The 22,599-nt window shown below is 46.0% G+C and overlaps 1 protein-coding gene across 2 annotated transcripts in view; it reads left to right on the forward strand.

The window, feature by feature from the left end:
- The window catches only part of MAPRE3 (microtubule associated protein RP/EB family member 3), a 44,238-nt gene that overhangs the window by 17,991 nt on the left and 3,648 nt on the right, over positions 1-22,599 (forward strand). For both annotated transcript variants that reach the window (XM_019735335.2, XM_019735336.2), the window contains exons 2-3: positions 21,630-21,757; positions 22,401-22,546. In XM_019735335.2, the coding sequence (XP_019590894.1) occupies positions 21,637-21,757; positions 22,401-22,546 (267 nt within the window). In that variant the 5' untranslated portion in view covers positions 21,630-21,636. The remainder of the gene's footprint in view (positions 1-21,629; positions 21,758-22,400; positions 22,547-22,599) is intronic.

Consider the following 22,599-nt stretch of genomic DNA (forward strand, 5'->3'; position numbering starts at 1 on the left):
CTCCTAACTCCAAAGGTTGCCGGTTCGATTCCCACATGGGCCAGTGGGCTCAACCACAAGGTTGCTGGTTCAACTCCTTGAGTCCCGCAAGGGATGGTGGGCTGCGCCCCCTGCAACTAGCAACGGCAACTGGATCTGGAGCTGAGCTGCGCCCTCCACAACTAAGACTGAAAGGACAACAACTTGACTTGGGGAAAAAAAGCCCTGGAAGTACACACTATTCCCCAATAGAGTCCTGTAAAAAAAGAAAAAAGATGAGGAGCTTATCCCAGATTATCTGGGTGTGCCCTAAGTCCAGGCAGAGGGAGTTTTGAGAGAGAAGAGACAGTGTGAGCAGAGGCAGAGATGGGGGTGATATGGTCAGAGCCACTGAATGCCGGGAGCCACCAGAAACTAGAATAGACAATGAACAGATTCCCCCCAGAACCTGCAGAAGGCGTGCAGCTCTGCTGACACCTCGATTTTGGACTTCTGGCCTCCAGGACAGTGAGAAAATAAATTTCTGTTGTGTTAAACCACCCAATTTGTGGTGATTTGTTAATACAGCGAGCTGAAATCAAGATGTCAGCAAGGCAATGTTTCTTCTGGAGGATCTAGGAGAAAATCTGCTTCCTTTGCCTTTTCCAGCTTCTAGAGCAGGGGTGTCAAAACTGTGGCCCGCGGGCCAACTGCGGCCCACAATCCATTGTTAATTGGCCCGCAGCAAATTCCAAAAATATATTTAGTTTACTTAAGTAAACCAGGTGAGGCAATACGTACTTCACCTCGAGTGAGTGGCCCGGCTGTTTGTGTATTTTACCGCATATGGCCCTTGGTGAAAAACATTGAAAAAAGTTTGGACACCCCTGTTCTAGAGGCTGCCCTGCATTCCTAGGTTTGTGGCCCTGCGTCACTCCGACCTCTGCTGCCATCACCATATTTTCTCTCTGACCCTCCTGCTTCCCTCTTAGAAGGACGCCCACCTGGATAATCCAGGATAATCTTCCCGTCACTAAACCCTTTTTAGTCACCTCTGCGAAGCCCTTTACCACTGAAGGTGACATAGTCAGAGGTTCCAGGGATTAGGACTCGGGTGTCTTTGGGGGGCTGCCACAATCTGTATAATCCTAACGGGTGTGGCTAGGAATGGTGGGTCTGTTCACAGCATTCCCCAAGTGCTCACATTCGATGCTGCTCCGTGACGTAAGAAAGGCTGCATCACAGGAAACACTTCTTTATGCAGAGGTAGGAAACATGAACTGCAACCCTCACAGGTTACTCGAGGCAGAAAATATAGAAGGGCCAAGGTCAGCTGTGCTAAAATGATGGGGGTATGAATGTGAGCTGGACGAGGTAACATTGTTCCTTTCGGTTCCTGAGCTGCTGGTGAGGTGTGTGCCTGGGCTGGGGCATCCTCTCCTCCGGTGCTTATTTATCAGGCAGACTAAACTGACCGGGCCTGGAAGGGCATTCCAGGTAGCCGTCAGTCATAAAACGGGTGCCTGTGGAGACACAGCCCCGGGAGGAGCCAGAGGATGTCCCGAGAAGTATTCCTCGTACTAGGAGTAGAGGTAATGGGGCAAGTTCATTGCACAGGGAGAGCTACAGGGCCTGTGGGAGATGTTAGGGCTCCTCTCGTAAAAGGTGGGAGTCATCCATGGGGGTTGTGGTCAGAGGGACAGTAAAAAGCTGAAAAGCCACCATTTGAAACCTATTTCCAGCTAGAGGCAATAATTCAGGAGGGAGCGTCCCAGTAATAGTTGCTCTTGAAGGCAGGTGTAATTACTGGAGGCAGTTCGAATCTACATGAAGCCTATCAAAAGCAGAGTTCCCATTCTGCTGATCTCTCTAGCTCTGGGAAATAATAATTTCTTCCTCAAAAGTAAATACACCTTCCCCCTTGGAGAGGATGGGAACGCATTAATTATTAATGTTTATTTTCATATTTACAGATGAAAGGCATGTGGACTTCAAAGAAGTAGAGTAGGGGCTGGGGAAGAGAATTCTCAGCATTAAAATTATCTGCTAGAAAACACTCATGCCTGTTTCGGGAAAGTTTTTAGTGGTTGAATATAAAGTTGGAGAATTTTAAAAAGAGATTCGACAACCAGTAAAGGGATCAGAGAAGCGTCTAGTAGGACAGAAATGTCTGTGTTCCTAACCACTCAGACTCATTGCGAGGGCCAGGCATCAGACAGAGGTGTCCTGCATGCTCATGAAGCATGAGACGTTATGGAGAATACCTCAGAAACCTGCCACATAATGAGTGGCTTAGTTCTGCTTCAGCTCCTCTTTTCATAACGCCAACGTCTGAAACTCCAATTAATGAATTTCTCTTTAAAAACAATCAGCTTGTTAGATGCTTGCTCGCATTTAGAGCATAAACCTCAAGGTAGGGGACAAACAAGAACCCATCATCCTGGGGCCACCTCTTTGCTGGATGACAGTGCTCCCACGTCCTCGGCAGGCAGGCCGGCTGGAGGCCAGGTTCTAACAGCCAGGGCTGTTGTTTCATGGGGTGTCTCTGGGCCACTGGCCGGAGCAGCACAGATGAGGCAACACTGTCTTCCACGGGATTGGCATCCTGGCTTGGTGGGAGGGGAGGTTCCTCCTGGACAAGTTTTAATGCAAGAACATTCCAGTGTCTCAGCAGCCTGTGCTGTGTGAGATACTATCTGTCCTAGCCTCTAGCTTGTTTTTTTAAATTTGCATATATGATTGTCATTTAGCTGCTTTTTAAATGGTGGCAGGAGAAACCAATTAAGTGGTCATGAATAGCTGTGACCCTTCATTGAAATTGTTTTCAGCATCCATATGGGATGTCAGCATATTTCGTTATGTTTGTTCCCCAAGTTGCTTTATCACAACATCCTGGAATCCAACCAGAAAGAAAACTGAAACTTCTGGAATGAGGGAAAAGTGCAATCTGAGAAACCATGCTTCCCTGTGACTCGGCTGACTGCTGGTCGGGCCACTGACAGAAGCAGGTAAATGGGAAAATTTCGTGTGTCTTCTCTAGAGCAGGGTAATCTCAAGTGTGGCCCTGCGACTGTCACCAGGAGCAAAACATGCAGACTCCTGAGCTCCTGCCCAGATCTGTCCCTCTCCAGGCATGGGCTCCGGAATCTGCGATAGTAATACACCAGTCAGGGGATTCTTGTGCACCCCAAATTCTGAGAACCTCTGCTCTAGAGCGTGTCCCTTCTTGAGGTACACGGGTCAGTCTTGGCTTGAAGGGCTCTGTCCAAAGCCAAATGTGACCCTTGCCCCTCCGTAGCAGGAAAATGGTCCTGCTCCTCTGTATCCCCTGGACCTAGGGGTGAGTTGTGCACTAGCTGAGCACCACTGTATGCTGTGAAGTCCCAGGTTTCTTATTCATTCTTACTGTCAGCCCGGCAGACAGCTTCCCTTCAACATTTTCATAGACAGCCATGCAATTACAGCACCCTTGTCTCCCAAACTGACACAGAAGCGAAGCCTTGGGATGTCACTGTCTTTGCCTCTCTCATTCTTTGACAGCATTCTGAAGTTTTCCTTGACACCCTTAGAAGAAAAGTCTCTAGGGAATTTCTGATGGCTGTTTTGCAGAGCATCATGAAACACCCACTAAGCTCCAGAGCCCCAGGCAGCCCCTGATTAGTGTGGTCAAGGGGAGAAGTGACTTCAGCTGGGCACGATGCAGGCTCCTTTCCAGACACTGCCTTGATTAATAAGAAAAGCAATACAGGGTCCATGTGATTCAGGGGAGAGGACAATACATACTACCACGAACAGAACAAAAGGCAGGCTTGAATTCTGTCCTCAGCTTCAGTGTCGTCTGACCATGGCAGGAAGGGGAGCTCTCTGGGTCCTCTATTTATCCTCCTATAAAACGAGGGTATTACCTGCTCCCATTGCCCAATCATGAGGGCAGTGTTGGGAATACTTTGAACTCAGATGAAAGAGGATATAAAACTACAAAGTAAAGAGTTGGTGTAGAAGAGGATGCTGGAAGACTACGTCTGAGATGACTAAGGGAGAGCAAAATGTAAGGCTGTCAGGATTTTCTACTCTGCTACCAGGGGGACGTTCTGGGCCCCCTTTTGCCTTGCTTGCATTGTGAAGGCTGGTGTGACGACACACGATCGTAGAATGAGAGTTAGCCTAGTGTGGTGGTTAAGAGCAAAGATTTTGGGGTCACCAACCTACTGAATCAGAATCTCAAGGTAGAGGATGGAGCGGCTGCAGTTTTAAGAAACTCCCAAGGTAATTGTGATGCACCTCAAAGGTAGAGGAGTAAGCATGTCCTCACCAGACCAGTGATGGTCCCGAGAGGCTGTGTGTTTCCACACCTCCCTGACATGCTCAGCCTCTCTTTCTCCCCTGAACCACCTCTCCCTCTCAGCCTCTGCCCCATCATGCATCACGAGCATTATCTCTTGACTACTTACTGTGTTTCCCCGAAAATAAGACCTGACCGGAAAATAAGCCCTAGCATGATTTTTCAGGATGACATCCCCTGAACATAAGCCCTGATGCTTCTTTTGGAGCAAAAATTAATCTAAGACCTAGTCTTATTTTCTGGGAAATCCAGTACTATTAAGTGAACTCCAACTCTTTCTTCAAGGCCCAGATCACCTTTTATCCAAAACATGTCCTCACTTTTTCAGAGAAATTAATTATTCCTGGATGCAAAAGTATATGCAACTATCAAGCAGAATGTGGTGAATATCTATACCTTGCATGGAAAAGTAACCATGAATTTCTAGAGGGAAAAATGTCATAGAATATTCACATTTTTATTCTATTCTTCTTTAAACAATGGAACAAAAATATGTATATAGTTTGAATTCGTATATTAAGAGGTCTGAAAAATACATACACCGGATACCAGGGAATTTTGCTTTTTTATTGTACACACATCTGTATTATTTGAATTTGAATACCACTTTTGTAATTTTTCAAATTCCATAACAATGGAATTGCTCAAGTAGTTACCAGGGCAGAACTGACTGAGGTTACGGCCCTTGTCTACGGCATTACCATTACGTGTCTATCTCCTCTGTGAGCTCCTTGATGATGGGGGTCTTGTCCTGTTCATCTGTCCATCATCTGTGTGCAGCACGTCCCTGACATGCAGTGGGTACACGGTGTGTACTTACTGAATGTAAGCGATCTAAGAGTTTGGGTTGATCAGCCCCAGGGACAGTCAGGTCTGCTGCTGAGGTACAGCCTCTCCATCAGTTGGCATTTTGTCCTTGTAGAAGGACAGTAGCAGAAAGGAAGTGATCGTGGTGGTTGCACCAATCCTGCCTACAGCCTCGATCACAAAAGAAAGAGCTTGATGGTGGTGTTAGGGAGCAGAGGACTTTGGGGGTGCCAATTGACTACCAGTGGTCTGTGGGTCACTGCCAATTCACTTGATTAAAAGTCACTACTCCATAGCTATGATTCCTGACTGCCTGCTCCAAAGTAACCCCAACTCTTTTTAAAAACAGGAAAAAACTCCCCATTCACTTTGGAGAGCCCTGCAGAAATAAAACATGGGTTCATTGTCACACCGTTCCCTTAGTGTCACCTTTCTGTCTCTGTCCCTCCAGATTCCTGCAATCATGAGATTGCTTAAATAAATGATCTCCGGAAGGCCCTGGCCACTCACAGGCATCCACTCCCAGTTTTACATTTCTCGGTCAGACTCTCAGACTCTTACTCAGGCCGAGGTAAACAGGTAACAACTGTCTCTGTTCTTTCTGCTCCACTGTACTTAATGGGTATTCCTCCTCTCCTTCCCTTATTGACATAACTCACTGTTGTAAGTCAAGCTAGACTTTTTACCTTGATCTTCTCAGGCCACACATGGGAGAACTGATTCCCTGTCCTTCACCACCACCACCACCACCACCACCACCATCACCACCACCGTCTCACACACATCCTTCCTTTGTGCCAACTTCCTATGAGAAACAGAAGTTATAATTATTGAAGCTCATGATTTTTGGAAATCAGAAACTGTTCTTACTCTTGTAATGAAGGGAGAAGAATAAATGAGATATGTTCATATTTGTTTTATTTACATCTAAAAGCTATAGCAATATTTTTTTTCAAACATTTTATTTTTAAAGTCACATTTTAGAGGAAACTCAACAACTCATTCTCACTGAGGAATGTTCTCAGATAATTTTCTTTTAAAATACTGATCTATCCTAGGAGTTGGGGATGGATTCTTTGAGGGGGAGGGAAAACAGGTCACTCCACAAACATTAAGCACCTACTTTGGGACATGCTTTGGAATTACAAATACAAATGTGAGACACTACGCCTGCCCCTAAAGTCCTGTTGTAGGTTTAATACATGCTGCTGTAATTCGGTACAAGTGGGTGTGACTCCCTGCCCAGTGAGATGGCCCAGTTGAGGACCAGTTGCCCTCGCTTTTTCAGCCTCACTAACGCTAATGTTTGCTGGTTCTTTATCCCACTGCCGTAGGCCCAGCTTTGTTTGTTTGTCCTCTTCACTGGTTGGGTCTGAAAGTTCACATCTTCCAGGAAAGCCAGAACTGTAATGGAAATCTTGAGAACCATGCTCTCCTAAGTAGGGATGGGCTTCTCCCACAAGACAGAGACTTATTGAGAACATTGGCTTAAAGGAATGCTTCCGGGATACCCCAGGATTTGGCTGAAGCCCTACTCTTTGCGGGTGGGAGCTGTCCAACATTTCAGCATACTTTTGCATCTGCCCGCTTTGAAAGAAATGCAGTGGCAATCTGTGTGCCATGTTCTAAGGGAATTGACACAATTCCCGACCTAGCCCCTCATATCTTTAGATTTAATACTTTTATGATTAACTCTCCTTAAGGTCACTGAGCCCTGAGAAAACCTACTTACATTTATTTGCTCAGGCACATTTGTACGAGAAAGTAAATTTAATATAGCAAGGGATATACTTCTTTTGTGGTACCTTGAAAATCAGAAAGGTAATCAGAGCTTGCTTTGTGAGCATGAAATCAGAGCAAATAAGTTGGAAGACGTTAAGAAATGATACATCATCCACACTGTGGTCAAGCTTGATTAATTCTTCCTTCTCAGAACAAACACAGTACAAGGGATCAGAATACAAATGTCAACTGAACAGAATGCCATTCCGTTGGACAATCTTAAAATTACACTAACATAGTTTTACTTTCCAGCCATCCTTTTTTCTATATTCCCTAATAACCACCCCCTCTGTTTATAATTGCCTTTACAACCAGATTCTACATCATGACATGCTACAGCTTTTCCAAGTTTGTGGCTTATTTTGCATTGACAGAGGTGCTGCCTTTTGACGTCTAGGAAGACATATTGGTCTTTTTTACAGTATCTCCAAGTCACACTATTCCTCCTGATAGGTAATCCTGTCTATAACATACAGAAATGTGTTCTCAGGAATCAGCAGACATTTTCTATAAGGGCCAGATAGTAAATATTTCATGCTTTGCAAGCCATACAATCTCAATCAAAACTACTCAGCTCTGCTGTTGTTATTTGAAAGCAGCCGTAGACAGTAGGTAAAGAGGAAGCATGGCTATGTTCCAAAAAGAAACTTCATTTACTAAAAATAATAATAATAATAAGGCTTTAGCTCATAATTGCCGACCCCTGCTTGTTAGGGGTCATCAGAGGGGGGCTCTTTCTTGTTCTTTCCTGACTTTGTTCAGTCCTCTTATCATAAATATTAATATGAGGGTAAGTCTTCAAAAGTGGTTTTCACTCTCCCCTAAAAGGAGCAGGAATCCTTAGAGAAATGGCTTTTCCAAGACTGAGGCAGGGAAAGAATAAGTTGAGCTTGAAACATCTTACTGCACAAGAAAGTAAAGAACTTCTCCAAAACTGTTGGGGATGTGTCAAAAAGGCAGAGGAGCCAGCTGGAAGGGGCTTCCAATGGCCACTGCTGGGACAGTTTCAGCATCAAAATAATCATGGTAATATTGGACACTTAAAAAAATAATAATAGTCATGGTAATGTATTAGAACCCACTGAATAAAATAACCTATGAGTTTATATTGATATAAAGAGATAAATGAAAAGATAAATGGGGGAGGAAGGGAAAGCTCTTCCTTAAAGATAGTGTTAAGAGAAAAAAGTGGCTGTCAAACAGGTTGGAAGGCAAATCAGAATCACCTGGAGAGCTTTTCCCCATAACTGAGCCTCTTTCTACAGGGGTGTGTGTGTGTGTGTGTGTGTGTGTGTGTGTGTGTGTATGTGTATGTGTGTGTGTGTGTTTGGAAAAGCTCCCCAGGAGACACTGCTGGGCTGGGAAGCAAGTATTTCATTTTTCTGACCTCCACAGAGGACAAGCAAGGGTGTTGGGAATGGGTGCTGAGTCAGTCAGCCAACAGTGCCAAAGAGCCATTACTTATTCTTCAAAAATATCGCTCTCTTAAACAGCTGTCCAGTTTAGATGTACCGTGGTTTATTTAACAGTTCATTATTGTTGATCATTTCACTTGTTTTCAGTTTTTTATTATAAATACACTTACACCTAAAGTTTTATGCCTACCCATAATTGCCGCTTTAGTATAAATTCCTAGAAGTAGAATTAAGGTCAAAGACTACATAAAATATAAAGGCTTTTAATATAATATCATTTTTTTAATCAAATTGCCCTCCAAAATGATTGTAGTAAATGACACTCTCACCAACCGTGTTTAAAAGAGTATATTTCCCTGCACCCTCCCTCAATATAAGAGGTTTTTGTTTGTTTATCATTAAGCTATTATCCTCTGAGCATCATGTGGATTTAACTTTGCATTAGCCCTGACCAGACTGTAACGTGCCCAGAGCGGGGCACCCTGAGAGCCTCAGCCAGCCCCACCCTCTCCATCGCTGGCAGGACTGCAGGGTCCTGTGCTCCTGGGAGGCTGGTGTGGGTCGTCTCCTGACAGGCATTGCAGAAGACTTGTGATGCTTCTGTGAGCATGTGCCTCACTCACCTGCCCTTATTCTGAAAGTCCTTTCTGCCCCTGTGGAGGCATCATTCGTCCCATCTGAATCCTAATTCAAGGCCATCCTGGCTTATCTGGGATTGAGGTGCACCTGGGATCTGGCCTCTTTTGAGACAGCCCTCCCTACTAGTAACAGTTCACTCTTACCTGATGTACCTCAGGTAAGGTAGCTTGTACTTCAAGGTAGGTAGGCCTACTTCATAATCTGCAATAAAGAGGAGGCTAAGAAGACAATATTGGTGGAGGGGGGGCGGTGTGGCTGATTAACTCAGTTAGTTAGAGCGCGGTGCTCTTAACAACAAAGTTGCTGGTTCGATCCCCACATGGGCCACTGTGAGCTGCACCCTCCACAACTAGATTGAAACAGCTACTTGACTTGGAGCTGATGGGTCCTGGAAAAACACAAATAAATAAGTTTCTTTTAAAAAAAAGAAGACTATCAGTAGATTCTAGGGGGTATTTAAATAATATTCAGCTGATTTTGCAACATGCTGCAATTTTCTGGGGAGGTGGTCAAAGGAGTAAATTATCCCTACACATCACTTTGAAATAGTTATTATCTAGTCAACACTCCTCATCGAACAGGAGTCATCCTTGAATGAGAGGATTTCTCTGGTCAGATTAGCTCTATGCACATAGTAGGTGCTTAAACATTCCTATGTGTAGGCACATATTCATGTGTGAACAAATGAGTGAATGATGAATCCAAGCAAGACTTGTGCTCAGTGCAGGAACATAGGCCAAATCCCAGGACCTCACCACCACCCCTCTACAATCAGAAAAAGAAAGTTCCAGAATTCTGATTCCAGGAGGGAAATATTTAAGGATCCTATTTCAGTGGTCCCTTGAGGACTTGACCCTGACCTCCAGAGAGGTGACAGGCAAAGTGTGAGATGCTACTGTCAATTACTATTTCTGTGAGGGAAAAGAATGAAGAGAAACTGAAATTTATGTACATGTGAGATCTGGAAAAATCTTGGCTATAATGAGAAAGAGAAAAAAAGCAACCCTGATTTCCCCTTGAGTGGCTAGGGTTTTGGTTCTTAAATCAAGGCCCAATTTTCCTCCTGCTTGAATTATCTAACAATCTCTTTTTCCTAGAGCAGAAACCAATGTGCCAAAATCACCTCATGGAGAACATGACATCTAAAAGTAGGGTATCAGGATTCAAAGTATTACTGCAATGAATAGAAATATGTGGGGAGAAAGTAGTAAGGTTTCATTGGGGGTAAGCCCATTTCCTGGGAAATGGCGTGTGTTTCCAGTGAGCTACAAATATACAGCATGAAGAACCATCAAATGTAAAGGAGACCCTAAAACCAAGTGTGCAGAAGCCCCCATTAGCTTAGCTGCTAGGGCTGTTGCCCATAGGAGAAGTACAAGTCGGCTTTTGCACATGTCAGGAGAGGCTACAGTAGAATGTTGATGTCTGATGAGTCCCGTGAAGTTGAGTCATAACAGGAAAGGTTTGTCTAGATCTCACATGTGCACACAGGTAGAAATGTGTGTGATAATTAGGTAAGCCCAGAGTAGGAAGTTGTTGAAAGGCTAATTTAACTCACAAAAGACCTCTTCATGTTCAGATTTCCAAGGAAGTGATTTGTATATTGAGGATTTCGCACACTTATAAGTGTGTTAGTTTCAGAAAAGTTGGAAAGTTTTGAATGGCCTATCGTCTGTCACAAGTAAAGAATTTACTTCCTTGGGAAAAATCATGTCCTTGGTAAAGAACTTCACTTTAACAAAATTTTAACTTCTCTTTGAAAATCTTATGCCCTTTCTGAAAGAAAACCATAGATAGCTAGAGTCAGTCTTAGAGCTCGCCTCAACTTTAGGATCCAGTAGAAGGTCATCCACATAAAGAATCACAGGGAAGTTCAAAGTCCTTGAGGTTGTGGTTGAGAACTTGTAAAAAGTAGGAGGGGCCTCAGCAAATGTTTGGGGCATAACAATCCAGGTATATTGTTGATTTGCCAAAAGAAGGCAACACTTGATCTAAAGGAAGACTAATGAAAGCAGAATATATGAGGTCAGACAATTAAGTTCGCAAACTCATCTTAGGAAAAGTGCTACATACCTCACTGCTGAGTATCACTATGGTGACCTTCAAAGTACTCCCCTTGGGAAGCTATGCACCGACGCCAGCGCCTAGTCCACCCTAATCAAAGCAATTTTGGAACTCTGTTTCTGAAATGGCCATCAGAGCTGTCATCACATTACCCTTGATGTCCTGTCATCAAAATGTCTTCCTTTCAGTATTTCCTTTATCTTTGGGTAAAGAAAGAAGTCATTGGGGGCCAGATCAGGTGAGTAAGGAGGGTGTTCCAATACAGTTATTTGTTTACTGGCTAAAAACTCCCTCACAGACAGTGCTGTGTGAGCTGGTGCATTGTTGTGATGTAAGAGCCATGAATTGTTGGCGAAAAGTTCAGGTAATTTTCATCTAACTTTTTCACGCAGCCTCTTCAGCACTTCCAAATAGTAAACTTGGTTAACTGTTTGTCCAGTTGGTACAAAGTCATAATGAATAATCCCTCTAATATCAAAAAAGTTTAGCGACATCATTGCAACAAGTTCGTGAACTTACTTGTCAGACCTCATACAGCTACAACTGTAAAATATGCAGCCTCAGGAGGCATAAAATAGTATTTGGTTCTGGTCAGGGAATGACTATTCTATTTATGGCCTCAAGATCCTGAGTAAATCTATACCCCACCATTGGGGTTTTGACTGGAGGGCAGGGGTGCTGTAGGACTTGTTCAAGATACTATGAGTCTTTTATTATACTTCTATTTTAGTTCTTCTTTAGCTTCTGATTTAAGAGGGATTTATGCAAGTTTGGGTAGAAATTTAGACAGGTCGTTCTGAACTTTAATGGATTCTCCCCAGTAATCCTCAGACAATTGGATGTTTGACACTTTTTCCCCTTTTTTACTCTAAAACCCCTCTCAATTTTGTTCATACTGAAGGCTCCCTGAACTGGCCACTATAATTCTAAAGTATCCTTGATGAAATTGTGCCTTCTGGAAAGATAAGTTCACAAATTTCAGTTGCAGTGTAAATACGTGCATGTAAGAAGCAGGAATCTGGCCTGCAAGGGCACAGACTTATGTTTAGACTGAGGCAAACCCATCATTTTGGGAACAGTCAGGCCAGAGAGTTGCTTGTATACCTGTATCTCCTCAGCCCCCTGCCCCCAGCCTAACGCCTGGGCCTTCCAACCACAAACCCCAATCAGATTTGTAGTCCCAAAGAACAGAAAAGTATGGAGACATCTCTCCCAGAGCCATACTGTCATGGACAAAACAAGATGAGGCTGAGGAAAGTTCTCATAAGATTTTTTATAGTCGCCACAAACTGGAAACAATACAGATGACTTCTCTGGGTGGATGGATAAACTGGTGCATCCACACTTGTACCATTGTTTGGAATACTACTCAGCAATAAAAAAGAACTACTAATCCATGCAGCAGCTTGGATGGGACTCAAAGGCATGCTGAGGGGGGAAAAGCCAATTTTAAAAGGTTACCGTATGATCCCATTTATACAACATTCTTAAAATTATAAAATTGTAGTGATGGAAAACAGACCTGTGGTTGCCGGGGGTTCGAGTGGGGGAAGGGTATGGCTATACAAGGGTAGCAGGAGGGGATTTCTTAGAGGTGAGAGAACTGTTCTGTGTCCCAGTAGGGTGGTGATTACATGAATGTCTACATGTGATAAAATGTCATAAACTGCACACACACAAAAAGAGTGGACGTAAAAGCTGGTGAAATCCAAATAAGGTCTGTAGCTTAGTTAATAATGTGCCAATGTCATTTCCTGCCCTTAACAATTGTTATGTAAGATGTCATTGAGGAAGCTGGAGGAGGATACATGGGAATTCTTTGTCCTATTTTGCAATTGTGAGTCTAAAATTATTTCAAAGTAAAGAGTTTACAGAAATTTGGAGGGGCGCTGATTTCCGCAAGCAGCACTTGGGAATCGCTTCAATTTTTACTAGAAAAGATAATATAAAATAAAGCCTCAAGCATGATAAATCTAATGCACTTTGTGGAAATTATGCTCAATTATTTTAACTATAGTATTGTTACAAATATATTTTATACATGAAAAAAACAATCGCCTGGTGAGTTTCCCCCAGGATCAAAGAGCTTCTAATCTCCTTGCAGAGGTCCTGGTGTGTGTCTCTGTCTACCGTGATAACCACATCTCCTTCTGCCCCCAACGTGCTTTCTGGGTTGAACTGTCTGCAGACCTCTCCCTCCTCCCAGCCCATCCCTTTTCCTTTTGACTCTTATTTGCTTGATGAACTTCAACTTCAAAACCCAGCTCAAACTAGGAAGACTTCCCTGACCTAGGAAGTGGCATGCCACTCCTGGGGGTGGGGGTGGGGCGAAGGGGGGTTGCAGATAACCTGCTGCCCTTCGGTTTTGTTTACTTGATTAGCTCCTACCCTAGCTGTGGATTCCTCAAGAACACAGACTGGCTCTCATTCCTTCTTATAGGCCCCTGCTCAGCCCAGTGCCTGGAGCACACGCTCCAAAAAGCAACTGAGTGAATCTGAGGCTCTTACTTAAAGTCCTTGGTAATCAATTGTGTTTATTCTACCTGCCTTAATAGAGTAAGTGTCAACAAAGTTTTCAGGAAAACTGAAGATCAAAAGGGGTTCCGATTAACCACAGTTAAGCAGAATAGTAAATTAATATTTAAAACATTCAACTTAGCTGAGACGTTATCTACATTTGTTCCCATTCTTTCTTTTCCTTCATGACGCAGAGTTGTAGAAAGCTTTAGAAAGGTTGTACTCGGGGGCCTTCTTAGGTAGATAAGATCCAGAACTTAAGGTGCAGATAGGAACTCTAAAGGGGGTGGGTGGGATGTTGAGATAAAGAGCACAGGTCTATGTTAAACCTGTAGGTCACTTCCGATTTCTACTAAAAGCAGCAAGGTGTTCTCCACTTTGCAAGCAGTCCCTCTCTTGTCCACCTGCCATGCTGCCGCAGACACAAATGGCCTCGATGACAAACTCCTGATTTGCCTCCTCAGCATCCTCGTGGGCAAATGATCTGGGACTCCGTAATTGTCTGCGGCTCTAGCTTCTGTCCTCACACTCCAACAAAATGACTCAGAGCTTCATCATGTTTCCTTGCACAATCTAATGACCATTTCTCCATCCAAGATCTCATAACTTCATTAAACAAGGCAGGTCCCTCCCTTGGCTCCTGAGACACCAGCTACCTCTCCCACTTCCTCTCTTGATCATGTCCCCTAACATTCTTCTAAGATTTAATCATTGGTTTTATGCTCATTTTTAAAAATAAAAGTAATAATAGACATGCTTTCTATTGCCCATTTTCTCTTCACTGCTTTCTGACATCCTGTCATCTTTATAGGCCCAAATTAGGTGCCCCTTCCCCCACAAACCATCTAACTACTGAGCCCCCATTCACCCTTTATAGTCCCCTGGAGCACTTAAAATCCAAGTGTCCTTTTACTGCCTTTTACTATTTAGTAGGTCATATAATCTGGTTTGTGGGGCCCCTTGTTGTCTCATGAATTACTCGTATTTCTTCAACCAAACAAAGGCTCCTTGCGGACAAGACCGATGCTTAAAGTGATCCCGTGTCCGCATGGTACCTCCTGGAGTGGGTAGCACTCGTGTCAGTGATCTATAGACACTTGCTGATTGAGATGCATTAGCTCGGAGAGAGAAATATAAAGAAGAGAACTTTGAAATGTCCTTCCCCTTCTGCTAATGCTCAGGGGCCTAAGTCAGAGTGAGCCATCTGTACTGGAGCTGTGCAAAATCAGATCACGCTTCCTGCCCCAGTGTGATGGTGTGGAGAGAGCACAGGGTTTGGGTTCAGATGGCCCAGGTTCATGCTCTGACCTTGCCAGTCGTTATTATTGATCTTGAGCTTGAGTAATCTCTTGAACAGAGCCTTCATTTTCTCATATTCAAAAGTGAGATAACTAAGGCTTTTTGGAGACAAATGCTATAATCCACAAAAGTGGCATTCGTGGTGGGAATTGCAGGCACCATGATAGATCAGGAGAGAAGGTGTTTGAAGGTAGGCAGGCCTTCTGGTGCCCCTCCCGTGCATGTCCCCATTGAGGGGGGCTGACTGTCTCCTGCAGGGTAGCCAGGTAGGGCAGGGGTGAAGAGTGGCATGCCTGCTGCATGAGCGAGGAGACAGAGAATTAAACACTGAACGTGGTTATGTTTCTTCTGGACATCGACCGGGTAGGCTTTGTGGTGGAAAGGCTAAAGGATTATATGAGCAGGCTATCAAAAAGGCAAGGAAACAAAACTGGAGGATTCTGAGAAGGATTGGCTGTGGGGTGGGAGAAGTTAGAGAGCAGAGAAGGGCTGAGCCTGAGGTCGCGGGAAGGGAGGTTGAACAATGACAGAATCCAGGTGTTTCAGAGGAGGGGTGAGCATACCACTTGGCACAAAAACAGCCACACAGTCTGAAGAAACATTATTCTAAAGGAAGATAAAGTGACCTGGCTGATATATCCCCAGAGACCCAAGTGTGCTTTTGAAGTGTGAAGAGAATCGTTAAGGAAACATCAAACCCACTAGGGTTGTGGAAATGAATGTTTTCTTCCCAACACGTGGCAGCAGCTGCTGAAGCCCCATTCCCTCTCTGTCCTCAGGATCGCTGCAGATGGGCCAGCAAACACCCCCCCCCAAGAGCAGGCCAAGGAGAGAGGGGCTCCCGTACCGTTTGGGTTGCACAGAACTGGATTGAGAGCCATCTTGATGGGGGATTCTCCCAGCAGGTTACCAAGTTCGGTTCTCAGAACCATCCTGAAACCCTGCCCTGAGGAATCTGGCAGCACCTTGTTATACAGTTTCTCTTTTACTTGCATTAAAGGAAGAGATTTGTAAACCTCTTGCTGAGCATCCAGAGGCTTCGTGTTGTGTCTGGTCATGTGTGGCCAGTGAGTGCAGCTAGCATTCTACTCTCCTCCCTTCTCCTCGGGTCAACAAACAAGAAATAAGGCCAGAAAACCACGCTTTCAGAGCCCACCTACCACTGTGGTTTAACCTCTACCGTTCATTCATTCATTCATTCATTCATTCAACAAATATTGATTGAGCAGCTATTGTGTACAGGGCCCTGAAACAGTGCTAACTAAAGAAAGAAATGGGCAACTTCGCTCCCAAAGTGCCACTCTGTCTTTCTATCTGAGAGGTACAACCGAAAGCCAAGCTTGTCCCTGCTCTGTCCCCACTAAGGACCCCAATCAGAGGGTCTGTGGGGAGTTGGTTCATGGTGCTGGAAAGAAGACCGTGGATCAAATATGTCGATCGTTCTCTGCCTGCTGTAAAGATTGCCCAGCCCCCACAGGCAGGGTGATGATGAGCGTCTGGTTCCCACACACACGGTCCCTCGTTAACCTGACAACAAGCCCTGTTCAATAGTATCATCACTCTGATTCTTCAGACCTGAAAACCAAGGCTTGGATTCCTCAAACCACTTGCTTAAAGTCTGACGGGCAGTAGATGTCAGAGCCTGCAACCAAGCCACATATGCCATTATACATCGCTTCCCCACACTGCACAGCTTCCAGGGGTCGGCTGCTGGTCGCCTTGGATGGCTGGGTGGTTCCCATTATGGACATTTGTTGACTTAACAAGTAGATATTTGAGGAACTTAAAGATCTCCAGTGGAGAACCTTCAGAAAGAAAGGTTTACCTTCCTATCTGCCCGCCTACATGGACCCTACTAAAATGAATTAATTTTAGCAAGTGAGGAGTTCTGTTTACTCCCCTCCTGGGTTTCTGTTAACCCTTTGAGTTATGGCCAGACAGAGAATCCTGTCCAGCACTCGCTGAAGGACTCCGTCCCCTGGACAGCAGCGACAAGGCATATGGCAGCATTATGCAGACCAGCGTGGGGAAGCCTCTTTAGGAGTTCAGATCATTAGTCAGCAGGTCACGGCCAAGACTCTGGTGTCTGGGACCTCAGCGGGGCTCAGGATCTCAGGGAAGAGCTGCGTGACCTCAGTGTTGTAAGAACAGAATCCCGGAGACGCTCCCATCCCTGCCTGAACCTACACTGTCTAGGTCCCTGTTCTGGATCTGCTGGGTGGACACGTGCTTGTTCCTCGCTATCCCAGGACCACTCCACCTGCCCCATCTCTATCTTTGCCTAATTCACCTTTGAGAGGCCAACCCTCCCTGTGAGTCAGATCCTTGCTCAGCCATGAGACAGAAGGTGATTGGCTGGGTCTGCCCGGGCTTTGTGACCCGCCAGCCAGCGGGGCTTCTCCACTCCCTCCGAGCCCTTCATCCCTGCCTGTACATATTGCCTCCATGCAACGCCAGGATAACCTGGATGTGTGACCCAAGGGGGCAAGGGGTAGCGATTTTACAGATTTTCCAAACAGATGACTACAGCCCCCCTGGGCCTGGACAGGAAGGGGTAGCCCAGTGACAATGGGCATAGCCCCATGTCAGGAGCGGGAAATATTTTGGCAGGTTCCGCAGAGTTCTCTCTCCTGTGATCCCACAGCGTCTGTTCCAGTTTTCCTGGCCGGTAGGATGGCATCTACAAAGCCGAATATATGGGAAATCTGGTCTTGGGGAGGTATCGTGGTCACAGGCCCAGCTTCAGGAAGCCCAGGTGGCTGTCCCTAAGCAGAAAGGACAGAAAAAAGCCCTGTCTTCCTCCTGGACTGGAGTCTCAGAGACCTGAAGTTGGATGTGTGCTGGGGACCTGCTTCTCAAACAAGTGCCATTGGATTCTCATGGTCTGCCCAGTAATGATAATAACGCTTACCAGATACTTACTGTGTGCCAGGCTCTGCTCAGCACTTATATACGTGGCTCACTTAATCCTCATAACAGATCTATGAAGTGGGCACTGTTACTGTTCACATTTTATAGATGAGGAAACTGAGGCTCGGTGTCAAACACCTAGGAGATGGTAGAGCTAGGATTTAAACCCAAGTGGTCTGACTGAGATCCAGGACTCTCAAAGCAGAAGAAGCTTTTTGGAGCCTGCTGGAGGCATGGCCGACACCCAGTACAGGACTGAAAGACCTGGTGCCCCTTTCATAGCCATGCTAGGCAGAGGTTGAGGCCTGGAAGCTGCAGAGGGGTCTTCTAGGGACCAGAGAATTAGAGAAGACTGGGGGAGGTGGGGGCTGAATTATCTTCAAGACATATTTGTGGAAGACAAATTTCCACTGAAGACTTAAAAACTAAAGGCCAAAATTAGATTTAGGCTGGTGATAAGCTTCTGAAATATTAGAATGTGAGATTTCAGAGGTATGCTGACTTATTTGTGATATAAGAATATAAATCCCGAGGAATTGTAACAGCTATATGTGATATCGGAGGGGTAGTAGATTGGGGGAGGGGGATTATCACTTTATGAGGGGTGTAAATGTCTATTACATTGTTTTGTACACCTGAAACTAATAAAAATATATATATATAAATGCCTAGATCTAAGTGCAGTCCTACGTATCCGGGAAGGAACGGATGGCCTCTTGAAACTCTTCTAGCCATGGGCTGTTGAGATTTAGTCACGATGACCATTTTCAAGGCATCGGTTAACCGTGAGCTCCACCTCTTTTGAGAGCTGTAACCAGCTTTCTGTGGCCAGTGAATGCACCATGACCCTTATGGTCCTAACTTAGGAAATGAGTTAGCAAAATCGCCAGATTAAACCTCCTCACCATTTCTTTGCCATGACTCCACACCTGGTAGCAGGAGTCAAGAGCAGGCTTCTCCCCAGGTCATGTCTTCAGTCTAATCCTGAATGGGGTTTTCAACGGATCTAGAGGGTGACATGGCACCACCCAATCGGGCTGTTTCTCCTGACAGTCACTATGTACCAAAGATAATGGTAGGAACACAGGGACTGGGTTGGAAGACCCCATAATTGTAGCCCTTGGCACAAAGCCTGCCCCCTCTGGGTGGGTGCCTACCATCATCTCAGGGGAGGTGAAGCAGCCCTTGGGAACAGGTATGGTCACTTTAAGAGTTTTCTCAGACTGTGTCGCCACTCTAAGTGGAGGCAACTGGTCCACCAAGGGCCAAATGCTTTATATACCACTGCCCACAGAAGCTGGTCTGGTTTGAATCTAGGCCGGAATCAGCCCCCAATTCAAAAAGGCATCAGAAGATGGACCCATTGATGAGTTTAACTTGTGGCTTTGGGGACTAGGGAGGTTAGTTTAGTTGAGTCCAGAATCTTAGAGCAGGCTGAATGCTCTAGGCCACTCCAGCTGGTCCAGCTCTTGGAAAACATCCGGGTCTTACAAGCATTCCACTCAACCCCCTGCCCCGACACCATGAGCTTTGGACAGAACCAGGCTTCGTGTTTGGAGGACCAGATCCAACGTAGGGGTCTCCTTTATTACTTGGAGCCTTGGGGCTGGGCAAACATTTAGAGTCTTTGCTCAGGACCTGGGTGCCCCCTGCTGGCCATGATTTAGTTGTATTTACAGGGCCAAGTCTAGGAGAGGAAAATTAAAAGCACATCCTGCCTTCCCTGCCATGATGAGGGGGTAAGGGAACTAGGAGTCAGTTTTCTTCGTGACATGACCCTTGAGCAAGTGTGACAGAATCCTTGCAGAGACCCCTGGGTGCCTTGGATGAGTCCTCCTGAGTCCCCAACCAGGGCAGAGGGTTGCCTCACCTGAAGAAGCTGAGCCAGTCCTGAGTGGAGACGAGGGCACTGTTCCTAGAATCAGATGAAGACTGTGGTTCTAATACCTGGTGGTGCATCAGATACACCTGCAGTCTTTTAAATGACATGTAAACAACATGTGTGTATAACTATATACACTATATTCTACAGTGTGTATAGTTATATACATAACAGATCTAATAACAACAAATACATTACTAGTTACACATCATATATACCATTATACACACACATGCACGCACTTGGGCTTCCCTCCAGCCTATCGGAAAGCCTCTGTAGGAGAACCTGATGTATTGTCCTAGTAAAGAACCTCTAGAGTGCACGGTGCAGGCCATGTTTCCTTCACTTTTGGTTCCAGACCAAACTTGCTAAAGAGGCAGAATGGGTAGGGACAGGGAAGTGGTTTGGGTGTGCTTTCTTCACAGAGACACTGCATATCAAACCTAGAGAAATAGTCTTCACTCCAGAAACAGGCACTCTCACAGTTCTTGAAGTGTATAGTCCTTTCAGCCTATCTTCTGTTTCCCCATTTCCGATAAAGACCTAGCTACAAGAAATAACGCCTATTTCCCTCTTCCCTTAACAGTGCAAGTCAGTGATAAAGGGCGCTGACACTTGGCCTCTGCGGGGGGAAGAGGGGGCGTGGAGCGGCGCCGCGGGGGCAAGGTCGGTAGGCGCTCACACCTGCTGGCCAGACGGGGGCGCCATTGCTCAGCTCCAACCGTAGGCTGCCGTGCAGGGAACCGAGGCCCAGAGTCGCCAAAAGAAGCCACAAATCCCGAATTGTTTGTGTGAAACATCCCAGCTTTAAAATATTGGGCACTAATTCAAAAACGTTTCCAACACTGTGAGTGCTAAAGAGTTCGAGTCCGCAAGGCAAATTTGGCCCATGAGTGTATCATTTATTACTGCTGATTGAAAGGGCTTTCAGCTGGGGAGTGGTATGGCCAGGGCTGCTTTTAGATTCTGACTGCGGCAGTGTCCGGGATAGATAGACTGGGGGAGAGAAAGACTGGAGGCTGGGAGGCCTTCTAGAAGGCTTCCGCTAGCCTTGGCCAGAGAGAATGGGTAAACCCCGAGGTAGCAGGAGAGGTGGTGAAAGCAGGGCATGTGGGGAAGGCAGAGTTGCAGGACTTGATTAGATATGAGGCTGAGGGAGAGTAGGGACAATCCCACAGGTTTCTAATGTAAGTGATTGGCTGGCTGGTGGTGACATTCACTGGGATAATGAACACAGGAGCAGAACCATGTTTTAAGGGAAGGTTCTGGACAAGCGGAATTTAGGTGCCGGTGGATCAGGCAGCAGGCCCCAGGCCCCACAGGAATATGGGCTCTGAAGTCAGAGCAGAGGCAAAGGTTAGTCAGCTTTCCAAAACACAAATCTGGTCGGATACTGTGCGCTTCAAATCCTCTAATGGTTTCCGGTTGTCTGAACAGAAAGTCCAAACTGCTCCTCACGTAAACAAAGCCCTTGGTGATCTGTCCCTGCCAACTGCGCCACGCCCAACACAAAACCTGTTCCCCAGGCCTGCTGAGCAAGTCAGAGTCCCGGAATAAGCCAGGCCTTTGTTCTTGCTGGTCCTTGGGCTTCTACCCCATCCCTTTGTATGTTTGGAAAATTCCTGCTTCTTTCCAGCTCCCACATCTCTTCTCTGAAGCCTCCGCTGACCCTGCAAAGCAGAAGCGATCACTTCCTTCTTGGTACCATCCCTGAACTTTGTGTGTGTCCTGTCACTCCCTACCGTGGGGATTGGTCTGTCCGTAAACTCCTCGAAGGCAGAGACCACATCTTCACTTCATTTCCCCAGTTTTTAGCACACATCTAGCTTGTAGTACACGTTCATTAAATGGTTAGAGAATGAATAGGTACCCCTTCTCTGGAGGGAAACTGCAAGGCGGCCTAGAGGAACATGCTTCTCATTTTCCTAGGGATGGTCCAGCTCCTGCTCTTCTTACAGATAGAGAACAGCACGAGTTCCCCGGTGCTGACCGCGCCTCTCTTCTTTCTTTGCAGCTGGGGTATGGCCGTCAATGTGTACTCCACATCCGTGACCAGTGAGAATCTGAGTCGCCATGATATGCTTGCGTGGGTCAATGACTCTCTGCACCTCAACTACACCAAGATAGAACAGCTGTGCTCAGGTAGGAGGCTGGAGGGAAAGGGAGGGAAGGTGGGAGGCCAAACAGCACAGCAGAGAATGTAGCTTGTAGTTAGGATTAACGATTGCTGCAAGCCCTACACTAGTCAGTGTTTGCCGTTGAAGGAAGGAATCGGGGTCTCCATGGAGTGGGAAGAGCAGGGGAGGCGCAGGGAAGGGCTGCGGGAGGGGCGGGGCAGTGGGGACAGGCAGTAAAGACAGAGGTTAACAGCATGAGGTCCAGTCTAGCCACTCTGGGTCCACAACTCAGCTCTTCTTGGAGTGCAGACCTGTGCAAGTCACTGCGTCTCTCCAGGTCTCAGTTTTCCCATCCATAAAATGAAGATAACATCACCTATCTAACTAGGGTTGCTATTAGATTCAATTACGTATATACAGTGTTTGCTATGGTGCTGGTACGTAATTGCATCAATAAATAGTAATTGCTCTTATTCTTGGAAAGCTGGGAGGATTCTGGCTGTGTCTATCCTGCAAGTAGGACTGGCGCCGACCCCGGAACAAGGAGAGAAAAGAGAAGATGGGGTTGTTTGGGGGAGTAGGCTAGCATAGGGCCTGGGAAAGTGAGAGCAAGCAGCCTGGGCAGGGGGGCGGCCTGGACCCCCTCAGTCAGCCGTGCTTCTCCACAGGGGCAGCCTACTGCCAGTTCATGGACATGCTCTTCCCTGGTTGTGTACACTTGAGGAAGGTGAAGTTCCAGGCCAAGCTAGAGCACGAATTCATTCACAACTTCAAGGTGCTGCAAGCAGCGTTCAAGAAGATGGGTGTTGACAAAGTAGGTGCCTGTGCTCCCCGGGGCCCTGAGGAGCTGTGTAACCCTGGGAAAGA

Source organism: Rhinolophus sinicus, linkage group LG05 (genome assembly GCF_036562045.2).
Source record: "Rhinolophus sinicus isolate RSC01 linkage group LG05, ASM3656204v1, whole genome shotgun sequence".
Taxonomy (NCBI): domain Eukaryota; kingdom Metazoa; phylum Chordata; class Mammalia; order Chiroptera; family Rhinolophidae; genus Rhinolophus; species Rhinolophus sinicus.